The sequence below is a fragment of the Pholcus phalangioides genome, unplaced genomic scaffold, assembly GCF_987345545.1.
Source record: "Pholcus phalangioides strain wild (caught in Gottingen) unplaced genomic scaffold, Ppha-v1.0 ptg000015l_1, whole genome shotgun sequence".
In the NCBI taxonomy this organism is placed as follows: Eukaryota; Metazoa; Arthropoda; class Arachnida; order Araneae; family Pholcidae; genus Pholcus; species Pholcus phalangioides.
The window spans coordinates 105,815,127-105,835,442 of record NW_028301608.1 but is presented as its reverse complement, the minus strand read 5'-3'; the positions used below and the strand labels follow the sequence as shown (position 1 = coordinate 105,835,442).

Below are 20,316 nucleotides of genomic sequence, written 5' to 3'. Positions count from 1 at the left end.
AGTTACAGCTCATACTATTGCATATTTATCGATCAAGCTATAATTTTCCTACGAAATACATATCAAATCTTTAAATACTCACAATCAGAAAAGTAAAACGATATACAATCATTATAATATAATGAAGCAATCATTCTTTGTCTAAATTCATTCATCATAAATCTGATATAGATTAGGGAATTTCTAGTAAATTTAGTAATTTTCGAGGGGAAAAATTATGAAGACATTTGATTTTTGCGATTAATGATTTTTTTGATATCAGAAAATGTTAAAATATTTGAAATATGGCAAAATATATCTATTATAAAATCCAATGCTGTATTTACTCAAATCTAACATGAATGTTTGATCCCAAAATTAAACTTTTAGGCACTTCCTGTTTATCCGGATGCATGTTTGAACCTGCAACAAACTTTAAGGACTCTTTCAATTCGCGCACTCTATTTCGCAAAAAACAAGTACACGTACAGCATTTAAAAAAATTTTAGATACTGCTAAACTTTAGCACAAGTTTTTCGTGATTTTCAAAATCAAACTCAGCCTTGGTGTCACTAAATGCGACTGCTAACCGTACAATGTCAAACACAATTTTTAAACCTAATGACTTCCTCTTACAAGCCCTATAAGGAAGGGAAGATGCAACCCTCTTGCTTACAAAATGGAGCTTGCTGCAGATTTTTATATGATGATTCTCGATGGTACTTTTCAAAGACACTTCAAGAATGCAATTATAGTTTTTTACCCTCAGCTTTTTTGACTCAAGAGTAACATGAAACAGTTTTCAACAGGTATGCAGAATATAAACAATGGAAAACTTTCTCAGAAAAAGATCCTTGTTCTGGTTAATCCTCAGCATGCTAGAATACTGTCAGCCTCGTTGGGAATGAATTCCAAATGTAATCATATTTTTCCTCACCATGTATATCGGGGCTTGACAAATAAAAATCAAATTCAGGTGTCAGCAAAATTTCATAAGTGCCAGGAACTTTTCTCCCCGACAATAACAGATTCTTTCATACTTATCTGGTAGAATAATCCCTGCTAGAAGAATTTTTCTATGCTAGCAGACATACTGACATAATTTCAATAATTTTGTACTGTCCTCAGACTTCAATTCAGCTATTATGCATAATAAAAATTATTCAGTGTCAATTCTTGGTCACTGTGGCAACTTGGTACCTGGAATTTGTCAAGTAAAGCTATTAATAGAATTTTTTTATCTAAAAACTTTTCAAACTCTTGTAAGGTGCACATTAAACAGGGTCCAGACCAACCGTAATGTGTAGCACCAAGACCAAAGCCTGTTGGAAGGAGGGTACTATCACAGAGTGGGTGATTTTAGCAAATTGCTTAACATGCATATATCACACTCAGATAAACAAGATCTCGCTCAGTATTTGTGCATCAGAGAAATGGGCTCATTTATGTGCGCTGTGCTGAGCCACACCACCATACCAGTTTTATTTGTTTGATTCGCAGTGACACTGCACCATTGGTCTAAATCTCAATTCAGATTCATGGCCTATTGAATTTAAGTAAACACAGTAGTGTCTTTTCTTCCGCCATGACATTCAATTGCATAATAACGGAATCAAAATAATCAAATATTTGCTCTTCACATGCTGATATTTCAATATCAATATGTGAAGACCTACCATTATACCTACTTCCACTATAAGCTGAAGTCAACTGCATCAAGACAATAAGTGAACAAAAAACAAACTTTGATTGAATGAATTCAAAATCAACAGGAATATATTATGGAAATGGGTTCACAGATCACAACAGACGCTAACATGAACACATACACAACATTTTTTTACACTGACTCAAGATCATTGAAAAATATTTTACAAATTCCAATAAGCACACAAACACACACACCAGGCAAATTTCATTGCGATTCACGAATAAAATTTACAACAATTCAACACCAGCACCATTTTTAATATATATATAAAGCCCTGATTATCGATAAATTTTCTTTTATCAAAGATTCTGATATTTGTTTATTTTCATATTTAGTACGACATCACAATATGTGTGACCAGAGATGTGTTTAACATATACATTCTATAGTTTGTATGAGTGAAATAGGGAAGGAAGACCATGAGACTTCGAACTGCAGAGCAAACATCTAGCATCTTACTCTTCCCCAAGCAACACATACGGAGGAGCTTTCATCCCATCAATCACGTCCATGTGACAATAGAGATGTCACGACTGCTGCTGTTGTTGGATGACCAAGCTAGTGAGTTGGTACATGAAACATTGGTTGCAAACTCTGACAGGTTTCATATGACCAAACCGGGGCAACGGTATGGAATTAGAACTGCATCGAGAACAGAATATCTGAAAGAAAAAATTATTTTTGTCAATTTACACTAAGAATTTTATTTCAACTTGAAATACATTAGGGGCCATTTCAAAAATGAGGGCTGTTTTGACTATAGAATCGGAACAGAATAGAAAATTTATGTTTCATCTGGACAAAAATTTCAAATGGTGCTTTTGGCAGGTTGATGTAAAAATTTTCCCTCATATATCATTTGCATTTATGTGACTGTGTATAGAAATAAATATTCCTGCCAATTAAGATGTCTGCTCTGTAATCAAATCCAATTTCAAATAAAGATAATTTAAAGTGTTTTGCACCAAAAGTGTGAACTTCATGGTCAACACCCTCATATCTAAAATCCACTATGAAACATTTTCAACAAATTTTCGGGGAGGAGGAGGAGGTTTGTATTAAGTAAAGAATATTTAGCATCCTCAGACAAGCATTAAATGAAAACATAAGACAACTTTGAATGAATTAGTTTAACACTAGCAGACATGCCAACTTTTGGAATCCAAAAATCCGGAGATTCTTCTCCAGAGGGGGAGGTAACCCCACCCCGGCACTCATAGACTCGATCCAAAAAAAATTTTCGAAACAAATTTTTTTAAAATCAATTAAGAAAAAGTTCAATTTCCCCCCCCCCCCACCAAGGCAGATTCTGCATTGCCCCCGAGCAGAATATGAATTCCATGTCAGTCTTTTCATGCCGAATAGAGAAATCACATCTACATATACTGTTCATAAAACACATGTGTTTCTTTTCATGGATGCTGTCATTGATTGATAATCTTGGGTATACCAACTCTTAAAAGCTGTATATTGCCTAAAGTTTCATATTTTCTTTCTGAAGACATATTTTAATCAGAGGAAACAATTTAAAAAACTTCAAAATACAAAGCTGCTGACGAGAAAACTTGTGTTTACCGCAAGACTGTTAATGGAATACAATAATGATTATACGGGAATTTCGGCAACCAAGGTCATGCCCCTGATAAATGATTGCAGATAAATGCTATGTAAGCAAAGTCACATCTTTGCCAGTTGCTTAAATGCTGTCACCAAGACTTTTTTATGGCTGCTCGATGGAAATGACCACGGCTGTCCTCTATGGGTGTTTTCCCTAACGACGACGGCAGTCACTGACATCACGAAAACGTGAAAGCTTGCCTAAAATCTATTTTCTGTCAAAATCCAGAGAAATTTTAAGAAATTCGAAGAGCAGGAGGAAGGATGAAAAATCTGGTCGCCCGCCTAAATTCAGAGAGTTGGCAGATCTGCACTAGAGACACAGACGGGGTCTGCATGACCCTGCACATTCTTTCTGCTCCCATATCTTAAGAATAAACCAAAAGCTTACAATTTGACTTTTCCTAAAATATTAAGTTATTATTGTATACCAAGGCTTTATTATCTTTCTTAACAACAGGGATATGAACCGATATACCTAGAAATACAGATGTATTTCCATGTATTTTAGAATACATTCACAATATAATGCATATAACCATCGTCATAATTGATTTTTGTATAGTCAACATTTTTCTAATAGCCTTTGTGCATCTAATATGGTATAATCTCCCATTTATGAGAGTTGACCTTCATTTTTATCTGTAGATATCAGTCAGCAGGTCTGCCTTTTTTTTTTTTTTTTTTTTTGTTATTTTGTTCGATAAATTGTTCTGCAAAGTGGAAATACTGTATCCACATGCTAATGATTGATAGTTGTAGAAATGGCACAAAGACACAAATTCAGAGGAGAATGAAAATTACCCCAGGCATATATTTGTGAAACAAGAAATAACATTTATGATAAATGTGTGAATCAGAATGAACTTATGCTTTAGCTGATGCAAAATAAAATGCTGCAGAGAAAAATAAACCCCACCCTTTCATAGACGCCACAAAATCAACCTAAAACTACACACAAACGCCAGCTGATAATAATGTGAGAACTCATAAATGATAATTACCCCATAACTGATTTTAATAAACATCTGGAATCTGAATAGTATCCTGTCTATAGGTTGAAAAAAATTGCTGCAGATGAAAGTGTATGGCATGTTGAGGGACCTTTCTCATCAATAGGATGTCAAGAATTCCAAAATATTATACAAGAAACTCATTAATTAGAAATAGTGATTTCACATAACTAGGATAACATGAATTTTTTTTAATTGAAATCAACAAGCTTGGTTAGAACCCTTCAGAAAAATCATCTATCTCATAATCAGATCGTGCTTCCAACTGAAGCAATAAACTAAAGCAACACACACTTGTTGATCCTATTCAAAACCTAGAAGCAACGTAACACTGAAATCCTATCAGGAATATAGAAAAATTCCCTAGTCCCAAGTTTCCTTCACACTGATGCACATCAAGAGAAGTCATTTGCACAGAATACTTTACATACAGAATGCCTAAATAGTAATAAAAATAAATTAATAGGTTCAACTTTATAATCTTTGTTATAATATTTTTTAAGATATAATAGAGTTATATCATGTTTTGAAATATTAAAATATTCAAAAATTATTGAAAAAAGTTAAGGATCACTCAGTCAGCAACTAACCCACTCACACAACTTGAACTCAATAATTAATATATGGTTAATTTTCTAGTATAGTTCCTTCCTTCCCCCCCCCCCCACAAACCAGTCTTGTGAGTCTAGTGGTACGGAAAACATTTGGTTTTCTGAGGTCTTCCTGTACGAGATGGTAAATCTTTTCACACGTGTGAGAGAAATCAATCATCTGCAAATCTCATAAATTACAAAAATATCAACACACCTTTCCACAATTTCTGCAATGGTGGCGCCTTCTCAATAAAGTGAACGGAACCTCACATGCCATACAATGTGAGCTCATGTCATCAGGAATCCATGCTGGAGGACCTGAAAGATAAAAAAAGATAAAGATTCTTGGGAGCTATCTCATAATCAGAATATTTCCAAATGTTCAAGGTACATATTGCTGTTAAATAAAGCAATGAAGTTGAACCTTGTAAAGGGGCCATTCAAGTATTACGTCAGCATCGATGGGGGAGGTTTGCGATTTGCTGACTTTTGATGACAAGGGGGGAGGGGTGTTTGGATAATGCTTACGTCATCAACCACCCTTTATAAAAATATAAAATATTTTCAATGGTATCACAGGTGAGTGAACCAAGGGAGTCAAGAAGTTTGTGAATGAGAAAATAAGTGTGCAGGCGAATGTGTATGAGTCACTTACTCAGTCATTCATACTGTCCGCTTATATCTCGCAAGGGACAGAGTGGGGGCTATGTTTGGTATTGGTGGTCATTCATACTGTCACTCAACCACTCGTATGGTAATTCACTTGCCCACTCAGTTGTAACTCACATTCATTTGATCACTCACACTAATTTGATCACTCACTTACTGTTATTCACCTAATCACTAGTCACTCATTGGATTACTCAATCACTCATATAGTAACTCACTTTTCTGCTAGCTCATTCACCAACTTATTTGGTCACTCACTCGATAACATATTCATGCACAATCATTTGGCAACTCACTCATGGGTGACTAATTCTCAGTGAATTTTCCTAGCTATGAATTTTTTTATTGATGAATTGTATGTGATTACCGTAAATTGTTAAAGTGATGAAAACCTGGTTAATGACCACACATTTTCATGAGGTGCTCACCTATAAAAATTCCAATTTTATATTTCTTCCAATTATTTCCTTAATTATAAAACTTATATGTACCATAGTCACTCCTTGGACTACCATTGTCCTCACCAAAGTCGGTGATAACAAGAGTAGCAGGACTGTCAGGCATAGCTTCTTCCGCGCTATCAACAGAGCTGCGATCTCTGTCATCCTCAGCAAGTTCGTAGACCTGTTCAGGAACAACTTCAAATGTACCAATGCTTAAGTGACTGGGAGATGAAGAATCCGCTGTGTTTTGTAGATTTTCAGATACTTCATTTTCGGTTGCATGAGGTACTTGATCAGCAGCACTTCTCAAAGGATTACAGCTCTCTAGCTCAGAGTTGTTTTGTAAGTTCAAGCTGCAGTTAATGTCGAACACACTCTTCAAGATATTCCTCAGGTCACTGGCATAATTTGTTTGCAGTTGATCAGCAATACCTGTTGGGAGATACAAATTGAGAAACTTCGTTGTAAAACTTCGAGTTTTTTTAATTTTAAAAAAAATTGTAAAAGTTTGTTGAATAATTCAGTAATAGAGTGATTAAGTGAGTCACTCTAAGTGATTAATTGGTTCAGCAAAATAATCATGTAAAGACAAAATCACATAAAGTTAAATTCAGCATGGATAAGATAGAGAGGTTTTCTTCAGAAAAGATAGAAAAATAAAAACCAAACTTCCAGCAGCAAATTTTTTTTTAATGAATTGATTATTCGAAGTTTTAAATAAATATTGTAAATTTAAGCTACATGAATGATTTTAATACACTTTTTATTTTTGTCTTAAGTACGTCTGTGATTCTAGTGTGAGTGTGGATGCTTTCTTTCCTAAAGAGTTTGGTGTGACAACTGGCTTGATAATGGTTTTTTTTAATGAAAGTTGGGATTAAGGTGACAAGCAGCATTCTTCGTCTTTTATATAAAAACTTCAGTAATAATATAATTACCAGAGAGTTCTAAATGTCCCTTGCCAATAAAAAAATTCTAGTTTCATTGGGATCTTTTTCTTTGATCAAAATTCTGATAGCATTGTCAATGTTATCAGAAGATGTTGATTAGTGGGATCTGGTAAATTGGATCTGAGCATTTGTACACATTTGTCTCATCTAAATCATGAAATCCAACAGGTTTTGACATTTTAACTACAACTTAATCTTTAATTTGCAAGGCCATTTTTAAGGATTAACATAAACCTCATAAACCTCTAGGCCAAAAATTTTACTGGTTGCAATTCTAAAATAAACTTTCAAAATCATGTTACAGAGAAATTGTGTAAAGCAAGGGATACCTGTATTGCATAATCTCAAAAGTTTGAAGTATTCTTTTGCAGAGGTACAAAAAAAAATTTCAGCTGCTACAACATTTTTTTGTCATGTTAAAATTAAAATTGTATGGCAACACTGAAAAACCGAAAGTCTAATGTCATGTCTAGCTTTTGTAATAAAAGTCTTTTAGGCAATTTTTTTTCCAAAATTCAATTCCTGCTGTGGCTTTTTCAAACTGATTAATGTTTAGTTATATATCAAAGTTCTCTTGGGCTGTGGGATGACTGATTAGTGTTAATATTTCCTGAGCGGGATATTAGGACTAACTTTCCAGATGCATCTAACATTAGGAGAAGTTCAAAATTGCATTAGTGATTAGAACCTGAATGAGTGTCAGAAGTCTGCTGCTAGACTTCCCATTGCCAAGATGTCTCAATAATTCGCAAAGCCTGAAATTTGATGCACGTAATTGACGCACAATTAGAACAATTTTCTATTTTAGAAAATGGTGAGCCTGAATATATCTATATGTACCTGATATACAAACAAACAATTTGTGCAACAAGTCCTTGCTACTTTTGAATCGAGCACGAACCCTGTTTCGTGATGCGATTTCAGCAGCTTGAAGAGCTAAGGCTATCTCCTCGTCATCTTGGCACTCTGAATTATAAGAGCTTGTTTCTGGGCTGAAAATAAGCAATTATAAAGTAAGTCAAGAGAAGTATCAAAAAGTGTGGCCTATATCTTCATCCACTGCTACAAAGATTAATAATAGTTTTTATGTCATTTGATTTCAATAACCAAAAATACTTGAAGTACTGGCAAGTTTGATTGATAAAAAAGTGCTGCAGGAACAAAGAGATGTAACAAGTTAATCTTTGAGAAAAATATTTGTTTACATGAACATATTCATATTGTAAATGATTTCATATATATATATATATATATATATATATATATATATATATATATATATTTTTTTTTTTTTTTTTTTTTTTTTTTTTTTTTGAGATTTCAACATAAAAAAACAAAAGCACAAACCTTGTGGAATGCAATTCTGGGCTTGAAACGCTCGTAATGCTCTGACAACTTGAGCAAGATGAATAAGTGGCATCACAACTTTTGTTCTCTGAACAACTCGATGGTATTGCTAAGGGTTCACTGTCACAGTGATTGCTATAGTTCCCACACGAGGGGAAATCTAATGGGCATTGACTACTATAACGCAGTCTAGGTGAAGCAATATCACAGTCTATCCTGAGAGAATGATTACAAGGAGACGAAATTCTATTTCGCCGTTTGCTGGAAGCAACAGCAGCCCTTGGCAATTGCAATTGCTCAGGCATTTGCAACACGTCTGTATATTCGTGGTGAGGAGCTGGGAAAGATCGGCTCAATAAACCATGGTGATATGCCCTAGGACTTCCATCTGGGGATGAGCTGTAACCATGGTGACCAGCAGGCACAATCTCAACTCTGCTCATCACTTGTCTCATCAGTGTCCTTGATGGGCTTCGCCCACTGAGTGGAGAACTTGTACCGAGACCACAACTGCAACTACTGTGTAGCTGGTTGAGGCGACTTTCAAGTGACACAGCGCTAGTTGGAGATGACATTATAGGCTGTTCAGCCTGGTTAGCGCAAAATGTGCAACTCTTGTACTTTTCCGAGGTATCACAGCTAGAGGATTCTTCATAAGATCTAGTCAATTCAGATTGAACGTTTCTACAAATGCCACGCCTTGAATGCTTTCTTTTAATCTTGTTTACTTTCGGCAAGAAATGTGAGTTTTCAGGATTTTGGCTTGGTGTTGCATCATTGAAGATAGGTAGTGTGCAGTCTGAACTATCCTGGCAAGGAAGTCTGTCAAAATTATCTTCCTGGGAAGTAGACAATAACGTATAACCTTGTCTGTTTTGTATGTTTCTCATTTCTAAATTAGCTTTGCTGCTGCTGCAGTTTTTTGAAGGAAATGACACGTCTGCATCGACCTCAACATCATTATTGCACTCTTCATCCAACTGAGTACCGAAGTTATACATGTAGAAATCTTGAACAAACTGCTTGCAACTGTTATGACTAAGGCAAAACTTGTTGATATAGTCTTCTGTGCTGTCAAATGGATCTTTTGGTCCACCTCCATCTTTTATATCACTTGAACCTTCATCAATCTTGGGTTCTTCTTGACTACAAAGCATCTTTTCTAAAGTGCCAAGTTCCGTCCTTGTAAGTGTCCATAACAGATCCCTAGAATACAAGAACAAATATTTGTATGAATATCCAAAGATTTAAGTACCCATTTTCCAATTCAAGAATTTGAATTACTTATGTCTAAAAACAATTTTACAAAAAAAATTTTTAATTGACCATAGCGATGAAAGCCTAATTATCTTTAAACAAATTATCTACAGTTGAACTCAATTATCAGGACCTTGGTTGTAATGACACCTCAAATATAAAGTCAATAATTGGCGGTTGTGACTAATCCCATAGACAATAATGTTAATGAACCTTGTTTCTAACATCAATGAAAACACTACCTCAGATATATAAAAAACATTTTTTGTTATTTTTTATTCATTACGAAATAATTTTATATTATCTTGTTCAATGTTTCTGACATATTATGTCGGAAGTTCTACGGAAAATATATAAACATTCTTTGGCTTGCCAAGGTGCGTATGCCGATTTGAGATAAGAATCTAACTTTGAGGATGTTTTTGTGCGAGTAGATAGAAACAGTTTTCACTCAAAATCTTTTCCCTTCCCCCCATCCTTGTCTTCGCTTAAAGGGTTGTCGTACATTAAAAATAATTTCAAGGTATGACCTTTGAAACTCACTAGTGCTTTATTAAATTCAAAATGATACCAAGTATAATATGCAAAGGCATGAATGGACATATACAGGGCTCATAGCAAAAGGGGTATAGCGTTTTACTGGTGAACCTTTGATCCTAGAGGTATATTAGAATTCAATTTTAAAGGTTTCGGGTTTTTTGGCAGGCGTGATGTATAGTTTTCGTATTTCAACGTTTCGTTCCCACGGATGGTGAACATTTTCAAGAATTACGTAACGGTGGACAAAAGGCTACTACTTTTGCCTTCTCCCTGCTTGAGCCTCACTGCTTCGTTGGGATTGGTCTGTTGAGCCAGATTTTTCCCCCATTGGCCAAAGTTGTTCTTAAGGGCTCTGGATAATGCTTGGGTTTCAATCTCATCATTTTTAAGATGGGAAACCAAGCACTGTTGATCTTTGTCCTCTTTCTGTTGAAGCAGTTCTTGTGCTTCTGAACCTTGTTTCGAATTGAATGTGTAGTACTCAAATATGTCATGTTTCAAGGGGCTGTACAGTTATTAAAACTTTTTATACAGTCCCAGTGTCCAACATAAACCCTGTTAGAAAGTTGTTGCCCAGTCTCAACTGATGCCAACCAAAAAAAAAAAAAAATTTCAGTGTTTTAAAGTGCAATATTCACCGAGATATTCGGATTCAAATAATGGGAAGTTGGGGAAAAAAAAGTGTTAAATGTGGGAAAAACAGTTTTCCACATTTAACGCTGTTTTTTCCCAAATATAATAAAATAGTTCACCTAAAAATAATTCACTTTTTCAACATTTTTTTAGCCAAGATGATGCAGAGTGTATTCATCGCCTTATACAATTTTTCCCAGGATTTTCTTCCTAAATTTTATGTACTAAATCACATTTTTCCTCAAGGCACTTTCTCCTAAAGACATCTTAAAGAACAATCCTAAAAGTTCAGTTCAAGTGCTGCCCTGATGAAAGCAGTCTCCCCCCCCCCCCTACAAGTTCATATTCAACATATTTCGAACTCAAAACTTAATCCCTATCCCTTAATTCAGGACTTAAATTTCCTGAGCTTAAAAGAAAAAATTCTACAGTAAGAAAAATCAGCTTAGAAAAACTAATGGCAGCACCACAAATAACAAGCATTACATAGAAACTATCTTCATGTTATGTTCACAACACATGTCTGTGTATTCCAGCATGTACAAGTTTGTTTAAAATTCCATAGAGGAATGTATACAAGGTGCATGGTTAAGTAGTAAGAAAAAGCAACCCACACATTTATAGCACCAGGGTCTGAAAGGGATATAGTTTATAAAATGGGATTTTTTAAAATTTAATTTAGAAATAAGCAAATGATCTGACAATTTCTCCAAACCCCAAAAAATTGTCTTTCAACTGACTACAGCTACAAGAGCTCCATCAGCTATACACATATGATCTATTTCAATAGCTATTCCTTACCGTATTTTTGATAATAAGCTACAGAATGGCCTGAACAGTTCTGAAATGTCTTCAGGATTTCGATCAACATTAAATGGACCTTCGGAAAAAATCAGCAAACCCCTGCATTAAAAAAAAAAGAAATTGATTCATAATAACACCAAATAAAAAAAAAAGGAATGCAGAGTGAAAACAATTTTTTTCAAGACTTTGAGGAGCTTACCATACGATCGCAAGTCTTGGTATTGTGAACATCAAAGATGGATCATAGTCATCTACCATTTCTTGCTCCATCAAACCCAGTTTGAGACCCCTAAGAAGTAAAAGAATGCTAAAACAAGGATATAGGAGGATGTAGACTGAATGCAGCCTGCAAAAAGATTTCATCCGGCCCTTATTAAAAAACCCCACAATTAATACAATGCGCATAACAGTAATAACCCCTTTTCTGGCTTTACCCAAGCATACGTGATATGTCATTCTAGCCCATCATGAGCATAGCTTAGGCACACAGAAATTTCAGCTGTGCTGCCTGTTAATTCTCCACAATTTTAAAATATTTACTGTATTTTAAAACATATAAGGAACCCTTTTTGGCCAAAAGTTGGGTCCCAAAAACAGTGCGGTTTGGGGGGGGGGGGGTTTCTTATAGTACATGGATGTTATGTGATATATCTTTTCTAACTTTTTTCCAAATTTTAAGCCCAAAAAATCAGGGGGGTTCCTTAAATAGGTCAAAATACAATATATCTCATGATGAAGATAAGTGTTCAAAAAATAAGATTTTTTGTCCCTCAAACCAGAGATGAATTGAGCAGAGGTTGATAAAAATGTAAAGTCATATGTTCTAAATATTGCTCACCTTATGAGTGTTTCTGAAAACAAAACCACAATTTCTTGCTGTAAATGATATTCTTTAGAGGATTTTATAGGAACCATAGCACTGACGTAACTGTGGTGAGGAAAAAAAAAATTTTTCATCCCTACATAGCTCTCACACAAATCTATTACACAACTATGTTGATGCACAAGTCATTCAAAATAAAAAAATACTTAACATTTTCATTATAACATCTCCAGCTGTTGAAAATTTTATCTTATTTTCATCAATTTTATTATCAACTTGATATATTTTGACTCAAAACCCTCAGTCAAAATGGAAATGAATGATAAATTAAATGAATTTAAGTCAATTTTAATTTTAAAATTGTCTGTTAAATTCATTTAATTTCTCATTCATTTCCATAATCATTATCACTATATAGTGTGTTATGATTTCATTCTTCCACGCTGAAGTTCAACTGTGAAATATAAAGAAGAGACATAAGTTGCACAATCCTGTGGAGATCAGCAAAAGACTCAAAGGACATGCTCAAAATAATGTTCGATCATTTTTATCGCACCACTGTCATTTTCTGCGCACGATGGCTAATTCGACTGGGACCTACAATTTATTGCCAATTCCGAACAGCAGGCTTGTTTTTCATACTCATTGAGAGGTTGATGCACCAACCCCTCGACGGGGACTCCCTGCGGTAACAATTTTTTCTGCAGTCATGTCGCCATTTTTGTTGTACCCGTGTCAGGAAAATTTTCTGACAAGAACGAACCGAGTATCAAACTCACGACACCTCCGAACATCCTTTGGTACTTTTGGCGAGTATCTTATCGACCTGGGCTACCACGCCCCTCAAAATAATGTCCAAGAGTGTTACTGTAAGGTTCACATTGAGGAATGAAAGACTGGTGCACCCTCTTGTAGACACAAGGGGGAATGTGAATTGCAACCATGGATTCAATTGTAAATATTTTTTGACTTGGTGTAGATAATATCACCCTTCAAATTTTTTCTAAACAGCTTACGTGCACCCTATATATATGTGTCATGCTCAAGCTGGTTTAAACCATATTGTTTGCATAATACATTAAGTCAACCATAACTTTTTTATGGGTAGTGTATTTCATTTTATCATATAACCATTAGTTTCATTTTAATGTATATTAGTTTTTTCATGATAATTGCTTTTATTTTGGGTTTCTGTATTTTTGTTATGTTCAACATCCCCATTTTTTATGGCATCTTTATTTCAGTCATCTCGATGGGCATTTTCCCTGTTGTGGGCTTTTATGTTGTATTTGTATTAACATTTAATGATCAAGGCATGCAATACATAAAGATTTTTATACTTACGACAATTCAAACTCTGCAAAAAGTCTATCAAATATCCTGAGTGCTTCTTTGACCTGTGGAGGAGAAAAAGCAAAATAAATTTTAGTTGTTTTTTTCTCTTGAACCTATGGCACATAAGAAAAATATGTAAAATAAAAAACTTATAATTTTACATTGAAAGAAATTAAAACATTAAGATATTTTTCCCCACCAATTTTTATTGCCTTAACAAATGAATAAATTTGGCTGACACATAAATTTTCTTACGAGTCAAACATCCCCCCCCCCCCAGAAAAGTCCAAAAAATGATTTTTTTCCCCAACTTTTCCAGCTTAGTCACTCCTTTCATTTTAGGAAACATGTTGACATAAATTATAAAAATTTTGCTCTGCACTCAAGGCCCAATAAAATTTTTACATTAAAAATTTTACAAGCCAATAATATAAAAAAATGTAGTCTCATTGTCACTGGGAAACTAGGATTTAACCAGTCCTGCTGCTACATACCAAAAAAACTTTTGAAACATAACATTCAATGTACCAAAAAGAATATAACACACAAACCTTTTCTGAATAATCCTGAGAATTTTTCAAGGACTGTGCCCTCAGCAAACATCTCACATTATCCAAAGCTCTGGTCAATGCTTTAGCTAATGGTCGCATACTGGCACTTTCAAATTCTCTGTGAATGATATTCGAACCAGCCGCAAGGCACTGAGAATAGAAAATAAAAAGAAATGCACCATGAGTACTAAATTTCACAAAAGCTACATTATTTACCATTCAACAGAAATAAAATTATGTAAGGTATCTGATAATATGACCAATTTTCTGCATTTTTTTTTTACTTCAAGCACAATTTGAAATTTTGGGCTTTTATGATGCGTATCTATTTGTTTAGTCACATGACCTAATTTTTTTTTGCTTGGATGATGCATAGTTTTGAGCCAGTTTGCCATATTGAGGCAGATGTGTCCCTCAGAAAATCACATTGTTATATTCTTATGATATACACTGGAGAGCCAAAAAAACTGGTACAACCTGCCTAATATCGTGTAGGGCCCTCGCGAGCCCGCAGAAGTGCCGCAACATGACATGGCATGGACTCGACTAATGTCTGAATTAGTGCTGGAGGTAATTGACACCATGAATCCTGCAGGGCTGTCCATAAATCCGTAGGAGTAAGAGGGGGTGGAGATCTCTTCTGAACAACACGTTGCAAGGCATCCCAGATATGTTCAATAATGTTCATGTCTGGGGATTTAGGTGGCCAGCGGAAGTGTCTAAAGTCAGAAGAGTGTTCCTGGAGCCACTTTGTAGCAATTCTGGACGTGTGGGGTGTCGCATTGTCCTGCTGAAATTGTCCAAGTCCGTCGGAATGCACAATGGACATGAATGGGTGCAGGTGATCAGACAGGATGCTTACGTACCTGTCAGAGTCGTATCTAGACGTATCAGGGGTCCCATATCACGCCAACTGCACATGCCCCATACCATCACAGAGCCTCCACCAGCTTGAACAATCCCCTGTTGACATGTAGGGTCCATGGATTCATGAGGTTGTCTCCATACCCGTACACGTCCATCAGCTCGAAGCAATCGGAACCAAGACTCGTCAGACCAGGCAACGTATTTCCAGTCCTCAACAGTCCAATGTCGGTGTTGTCGGGCCCAGGCGAGGCGTAAAGCTTTATGTCATGCAGTCATCAAGGGTGCACGAGTGGGCCTTCAGCTCCGAAAGCCCATATCGATGATGTTTCGTTGAATGGTTCGCACGCTGACACTTGTTGATGGCCCAGCATTGAAATCTGCAGCAATTTGCGGAAGGGTTGCACGTCTGTCACGTTTAATGGTTCTCGTCAGTCCCGTTTTTACATGATCTTTTTCCGGCCGCAGCGATGTCGTAGATTTAATTTTTTACCGAATTCGCGATATTCACGGTACACTCGTGAAATGGTCGTACATGAAAATCCAAATTTCATCGCTACCACGGAGATGCTATGTCCTATCTCTCGTGCGCCGCCTATAACACCACGTTCAAACTCACTTAAATCTCGATAACCTGCCATTGTAGCAGCAGTAACCGATCTAACAACTATGCCAGACACTTGTTGTGTTATATAGGCGTTGCCGACCGCAGCGCCGTACTCCGATTGGTTCCATATCTCTTTATTTGCATACGCATGCCTGTACCAGTTTTTTTGGCTCTTCAGTTTATGATGGTCGTTCTAGGAAAATATTTGGGACTTATCCTACCAGTCGTTGTTACAGAATGGTCGCTATAACGTGGCATCGTTTCTCCTCTGAATATTCCGAGGAATATACGGGTAGGGGGGTACATGCTCCTTCAGCATCGTTATTTGCATACGCATGCCTGTACCAGTTTTTTTGGCTCTTCAGTTTATATCTACTCTATAATATAAAATCACAAACTCGAAAAGGGCCTGTTGCTAAGCAACTGAGTGATGGAAGTGGGTGAAGTTTTTGAGTGACGGAAATCTGTTACGTTTTTGTGTTACGGAAGTCGGTTACGATTTTGGGTCAAGTATTCATTTAACTCAAGCACATATTGGGACCCATTTGACCCATCGGGACCATGTTATGTGCATGTACCGAGAGACTCCCATATCCTACAGTAGGGCCCTTAGGCTGGAATTTAGATGGCGAGCCCCCAAACTAGCTTTTCAGGGCCCCTCTGTGGTTAATTTATAGTGTGAAAAATAAAGCATGCTGATGAAGTGGGACAAAATAAACAAGATAAGTTGTGAAGAGAAGTGGGGGGGGGGGTTGGCTGCCAAAGGCGGCAGGGGGTGCAGAGCCCCCCTAGTATATATATATATGTTTGTATTTCTTTGTAGGTTCAATTATTCACCCTCTTTAGTTCATTAATCATGATGTGAAGTTTTTAATGTTTTTTCAACTACATTCATTGTGATTTCAATCTGGGTAAAATTCTGTCTGTCATGTAGGCTTCTCTAGGATATATGACAGGTTGGTTTTATGGCCAGGTATGCTATATTCAGGAATTTTATGTGACCAGGTCTCTAGAACCCTCCCCTCATCCCAATTTCTATTCACTGAGGAGGAGGAAAAACAATTTATTTGCCTGAAAACTCTGTCTTAATTCCCTTTAAAATTTTTCAATTTTTTAAATTCATTATTAGTTAAAGCTTACCAAATTTATTTTCTGGACAAAAAAATTAAATGCAAAAAGAAATGTACTAATTAAAAATTTTGCTTAGTTGAATAATGTTTTCAAATCAATAAATTCTCATGACAATGGCTGTTAATGTTCAGATACATACTTTGAAGACTTAATGTACTTCATTGGCCATAGTACCTTCACCTGTTGGTAATATGGCTAAGATGTAGAATCTTTGAAAAAAATATTTTTTTATAGTTTCCGTTGAGATATACCATGGATCATTATTTTTTTCTTTTAACAACTCTTCAAAGTGTTTTTTAACATTGTTTCTCCGAATTTATCGTACACGCCTTAGCAAAAATCACTGATGCTTAGTATGGCCATATTGTACCCTCATTTACCTTATAATGAAAATGCTACAAAAGTAAATCCACACTTACCTCAGCACCAAACCACAACTGGCCAGCTAGATTTTCATGGAGAACATCATCCGGAAACTTGGCACGGAAGTCTCTGTTTGCTCTCATATGAGGAATTGCTTCATCCATTATTTCGTTACAAATGCTCAACACCTAGAAAAAAATAACAAGTGGCATAAAGTAGCTCCTAGTGACTGTGAAAAACATTTACAGTAGAATTTTCAAAAGTAACAATAGAATTATTTTCATTAAGAAAAAAATATTAGGGGGGGGGGTGAAAAACCCTGTACATTTTATGTAATTTAAAAAAAACTTACTTTGTCCTGACATAAACGTAATTGAGTAACAAGAACAGAACATCTATCTGGATCAGTCCTGCCATCAAAACTGTCCAATTCTGTAGCTACCATGGTCAATTCTTCATCTGCCCAGTAGAACATCGCCAATTTTGACGTGTCCTCCTTCTGTCAAAAAAAAAAAAAAAAAAATACTCAATCAAAAAAAATGTTTAATTAAAATCTTTGAATTGTATCAAACTCAATATAATTAGTGTATCTGAAAAGCTAAAAATGTAGTAATACCCTGATTTATATCACCTCGATTTACATAACCCTGCAATTACATCTTCTCATCCCGAAAATGTTTTCCTTAACTACACACATTTTGAAAAAAAACTTAAAAGCTTTCCACGTCAGATTCTTAGAGAGAAATGTTTCGCGGGAGATAGCATCAAAAAAATAATGAATGAATAAAGAAAATTTGCAAAATTTACCTCCCTTCTGCTCCTGAAGAGGATGAGAATCACCACTGAAAAAGTTTACTTCGATTTACGTCATCAGTCTGGGAACAAACTACTGATGTAAATCGGAGTATCACTGTTCTATTTTACAGGAATCTATTTTACAGGCAAAGCCCAGGCGCCAGCTCACTATGGCAACGGTAAAAAGTCGGTATTCGATAGTTTTGATCGTTTTTGTCGCGTCAGTCATTTGCTGCACATGAGGGCTTACTAAACCGAGACCTACAGCTTATTGATGAATCCGAACAGCAGTATTCGACATTTTCTCTCTTTCATACATCTTGCCGAGAGTTTGGTGCGATAACCCCTCAGTGGGGACTTCCTGCGGTAGCAAAGTATTGAGTGTGATCTTGTCACTATTTCTGTTGTACCTCCACCTCAGGAAAGATTCTGACAAGGACGAATCGGGCATCAAACTCCCGACACCTCTGAACGTCTTTTGGTACTGTAGGCGTAGTAATCTTACCGACTTGGACTGCACCACGAAAAACAAAAATTTGGTATTGGCGCATAAATAGTTTTGTGTGTGATTATTAAATTGGTGTCTGAAGCCAAAACAAAATTTTCAAAGTTTATATCGGCATGTATACAAACATAAAAAAAAGAGGCCAATAAGTCCCAGAAAAGTAGAAAATCATATTTTGGACCAGCAAAGAGAATGTTTTCTTAAAAAAAAAGTCCGCTAGTCCCCCCAAAATTCTTCACTGATTCGTCAAGCCCTGCTACGCCGGAAACAAAATCCACGTTTCTTTGAGTAATGTCATCTTTTTCTCTACTCGAGACATACGTCACCAGCACTTTTCTCAGAATTGCTGATACATAAGAAACTGGTGCTGCTAACAGCTGCAACACTGAGATAGGATATCAAAAAAAAACACAAACTTTCACTTTAAGTCTCATAATTTAACATAGCCGACATTCATAAGTATAAGTTACTTTATAGAAGTAAAGAATCAGATAACCTCACAATTAGTTTGATATGAACGATCATTTTGAAAGTGAAATTCTTTGAAATCCTGTTGGGAATGATTCATGTTCCCATTTTAAGAACAAGTATCTGAGTATCTCATTTCAATCTCCTCGAACGTGTTTGCATGAATTTGCGTTACACACACACAAGTTCCTATACAAAAAATAAGTTCAAACAAGATCACGGCTGAAGTATTTTTTGGAATAAAATCGCGCAGTGTGAGAGAGTGTAAATGCCACAATCACACGCAAAGATCGAGAAAAAAAGTTTCAACGAAGCCACCGCATCTTTTTTTTGCTATAAAATTTCAATTCGGGACAGCAGTCCTATTCGTCAGCCTTTCAAAATCGAATGTAAGTACTATCCGTTATTCCCATTTTGTCTCAAACAGCATTTGGAACGCAGTGGGGGCGCTGACGTTACGCACATACTTCATTCACTAATCCACTGTTTTTTTTGTGCGCGCCCCAAATGTATTTCGACCCACTGCGCGGGAAAAAACTTCTCCCAGTAACGTGCAATACTTTTTTACATGTATTATGATAACGTTATAACAGAGATATTTTTTACCCTTGTTCCCGACTTCGATTTGATGTAATCAATCCCGAAGACTATCACCCAACGTTCACTTGGACCATTGTGCTGGGTTGCACATGATTTGAGGAATTCGGTGAATGTTATTTATTAATCGGAGAGTAGAGTAAATGGCATATAAAATATTTCCTCGACAAGCAATATATATGGTATATCGTCCGCCCCGCCCCCATGCTGGTAGCACGAATGTGCAATGTCTTGGGGGGGGGGAGGAACGTGGGAAATGACGTTCCAATATTCACTCTCTACCCATTTTACTCCACAGAAGTTATTTTCCTAAAATGTTTTGAACATGTGTTTCAACAGGGATACACATTCGAGCATCAGGCACAACTTGCATAGCAAAAAAAGGTATACAACCAGCTGATGAAAAAAAAGTGAAAATTGACACATTCGTGTTTCTAGAATGGGGGTGGGGGGGATGATGTATAGATTACCACATAACAGTTTTTCAGCTTTGAAGTTCAGTGAAAGATCGGCAGCCAGAAAAACATTGGCGTACGCAAAGGGGGGTTTTGGGGTTCTAACCCCTCCGAGTCAAGATTATAATGTTATTTTGCAGGAAAAAACGTAAAGAAGTCTGGGAGAATAGGAAAAAGTCTGGAAACAACACCCCCCCCCCCCGAGAAAATTCTGAGTACGCCTATGCAGAGGAAATGAGGGAATTCCAGGACCTTTGATTGGAGCA

At 36.1% G+C, this 20,316-nt stretch overlaps 1 protein-coding gene across 1 annotated transcript in view; it reads right to left on the bottom strand.

Annotated features, from left to right (window-relative positions):
• Positions 1-1,737: 1,737 nt before the first annotated feature.
• The window catches only part of LOC149077274 (lateral signaling target protein 2 homolog), a 61,088-nt gene continuing 42,509 nt past the window's right edge, over positions 1,738-20,316 (bottom strand). Inside the window, exons 2-13 of the mRNA XM_089245047.1 lie at positions 17,583-17,729; positions 17,287-17,418; positions 14,266-14,415; positions 13,724-13,776; positions 12,395-12,484; positions 11,756-11,845; positions 11,554-11,655; positions 8,323-9,528; positions 7,816-7,967; positions 6,074-6,457; positions 5,128-5,231; positions 1,738-2,352 (exon numbers count right to left, since the gene is read on the bottom strand). Of these exons, the coding sequence (XP_089101173.1) occupies positions 2,218-2,352; positions 5,128-5,231; positions 6,074-6,457; positions 7,816-7,967; positions 8,323-9,528; positions 11,554-11,655; positions 11,756-11,845; positions 12,395-12,484; positions 13,724-13,776; positions 14,266-14,415; positions 17,287-17,418; positions 17,583-17,729 (2,745 nt within the window). The 3' untranslated portion in view covers positions 1,738-2,217. The remainder of the gene's footprint in view (positions 2,353-5,127; positions 5,232-6,073; positions 6,458-7,815; positions 7,968-8,322; positions 9,529-11,553; positions 11,656-11,755; positions 11,846-12,394; positions 12,485-13,723; positions 13,777-14,265; positions 14,416-17,286; positions 17,419-17,582; positions 17,730-20,316) is intronic.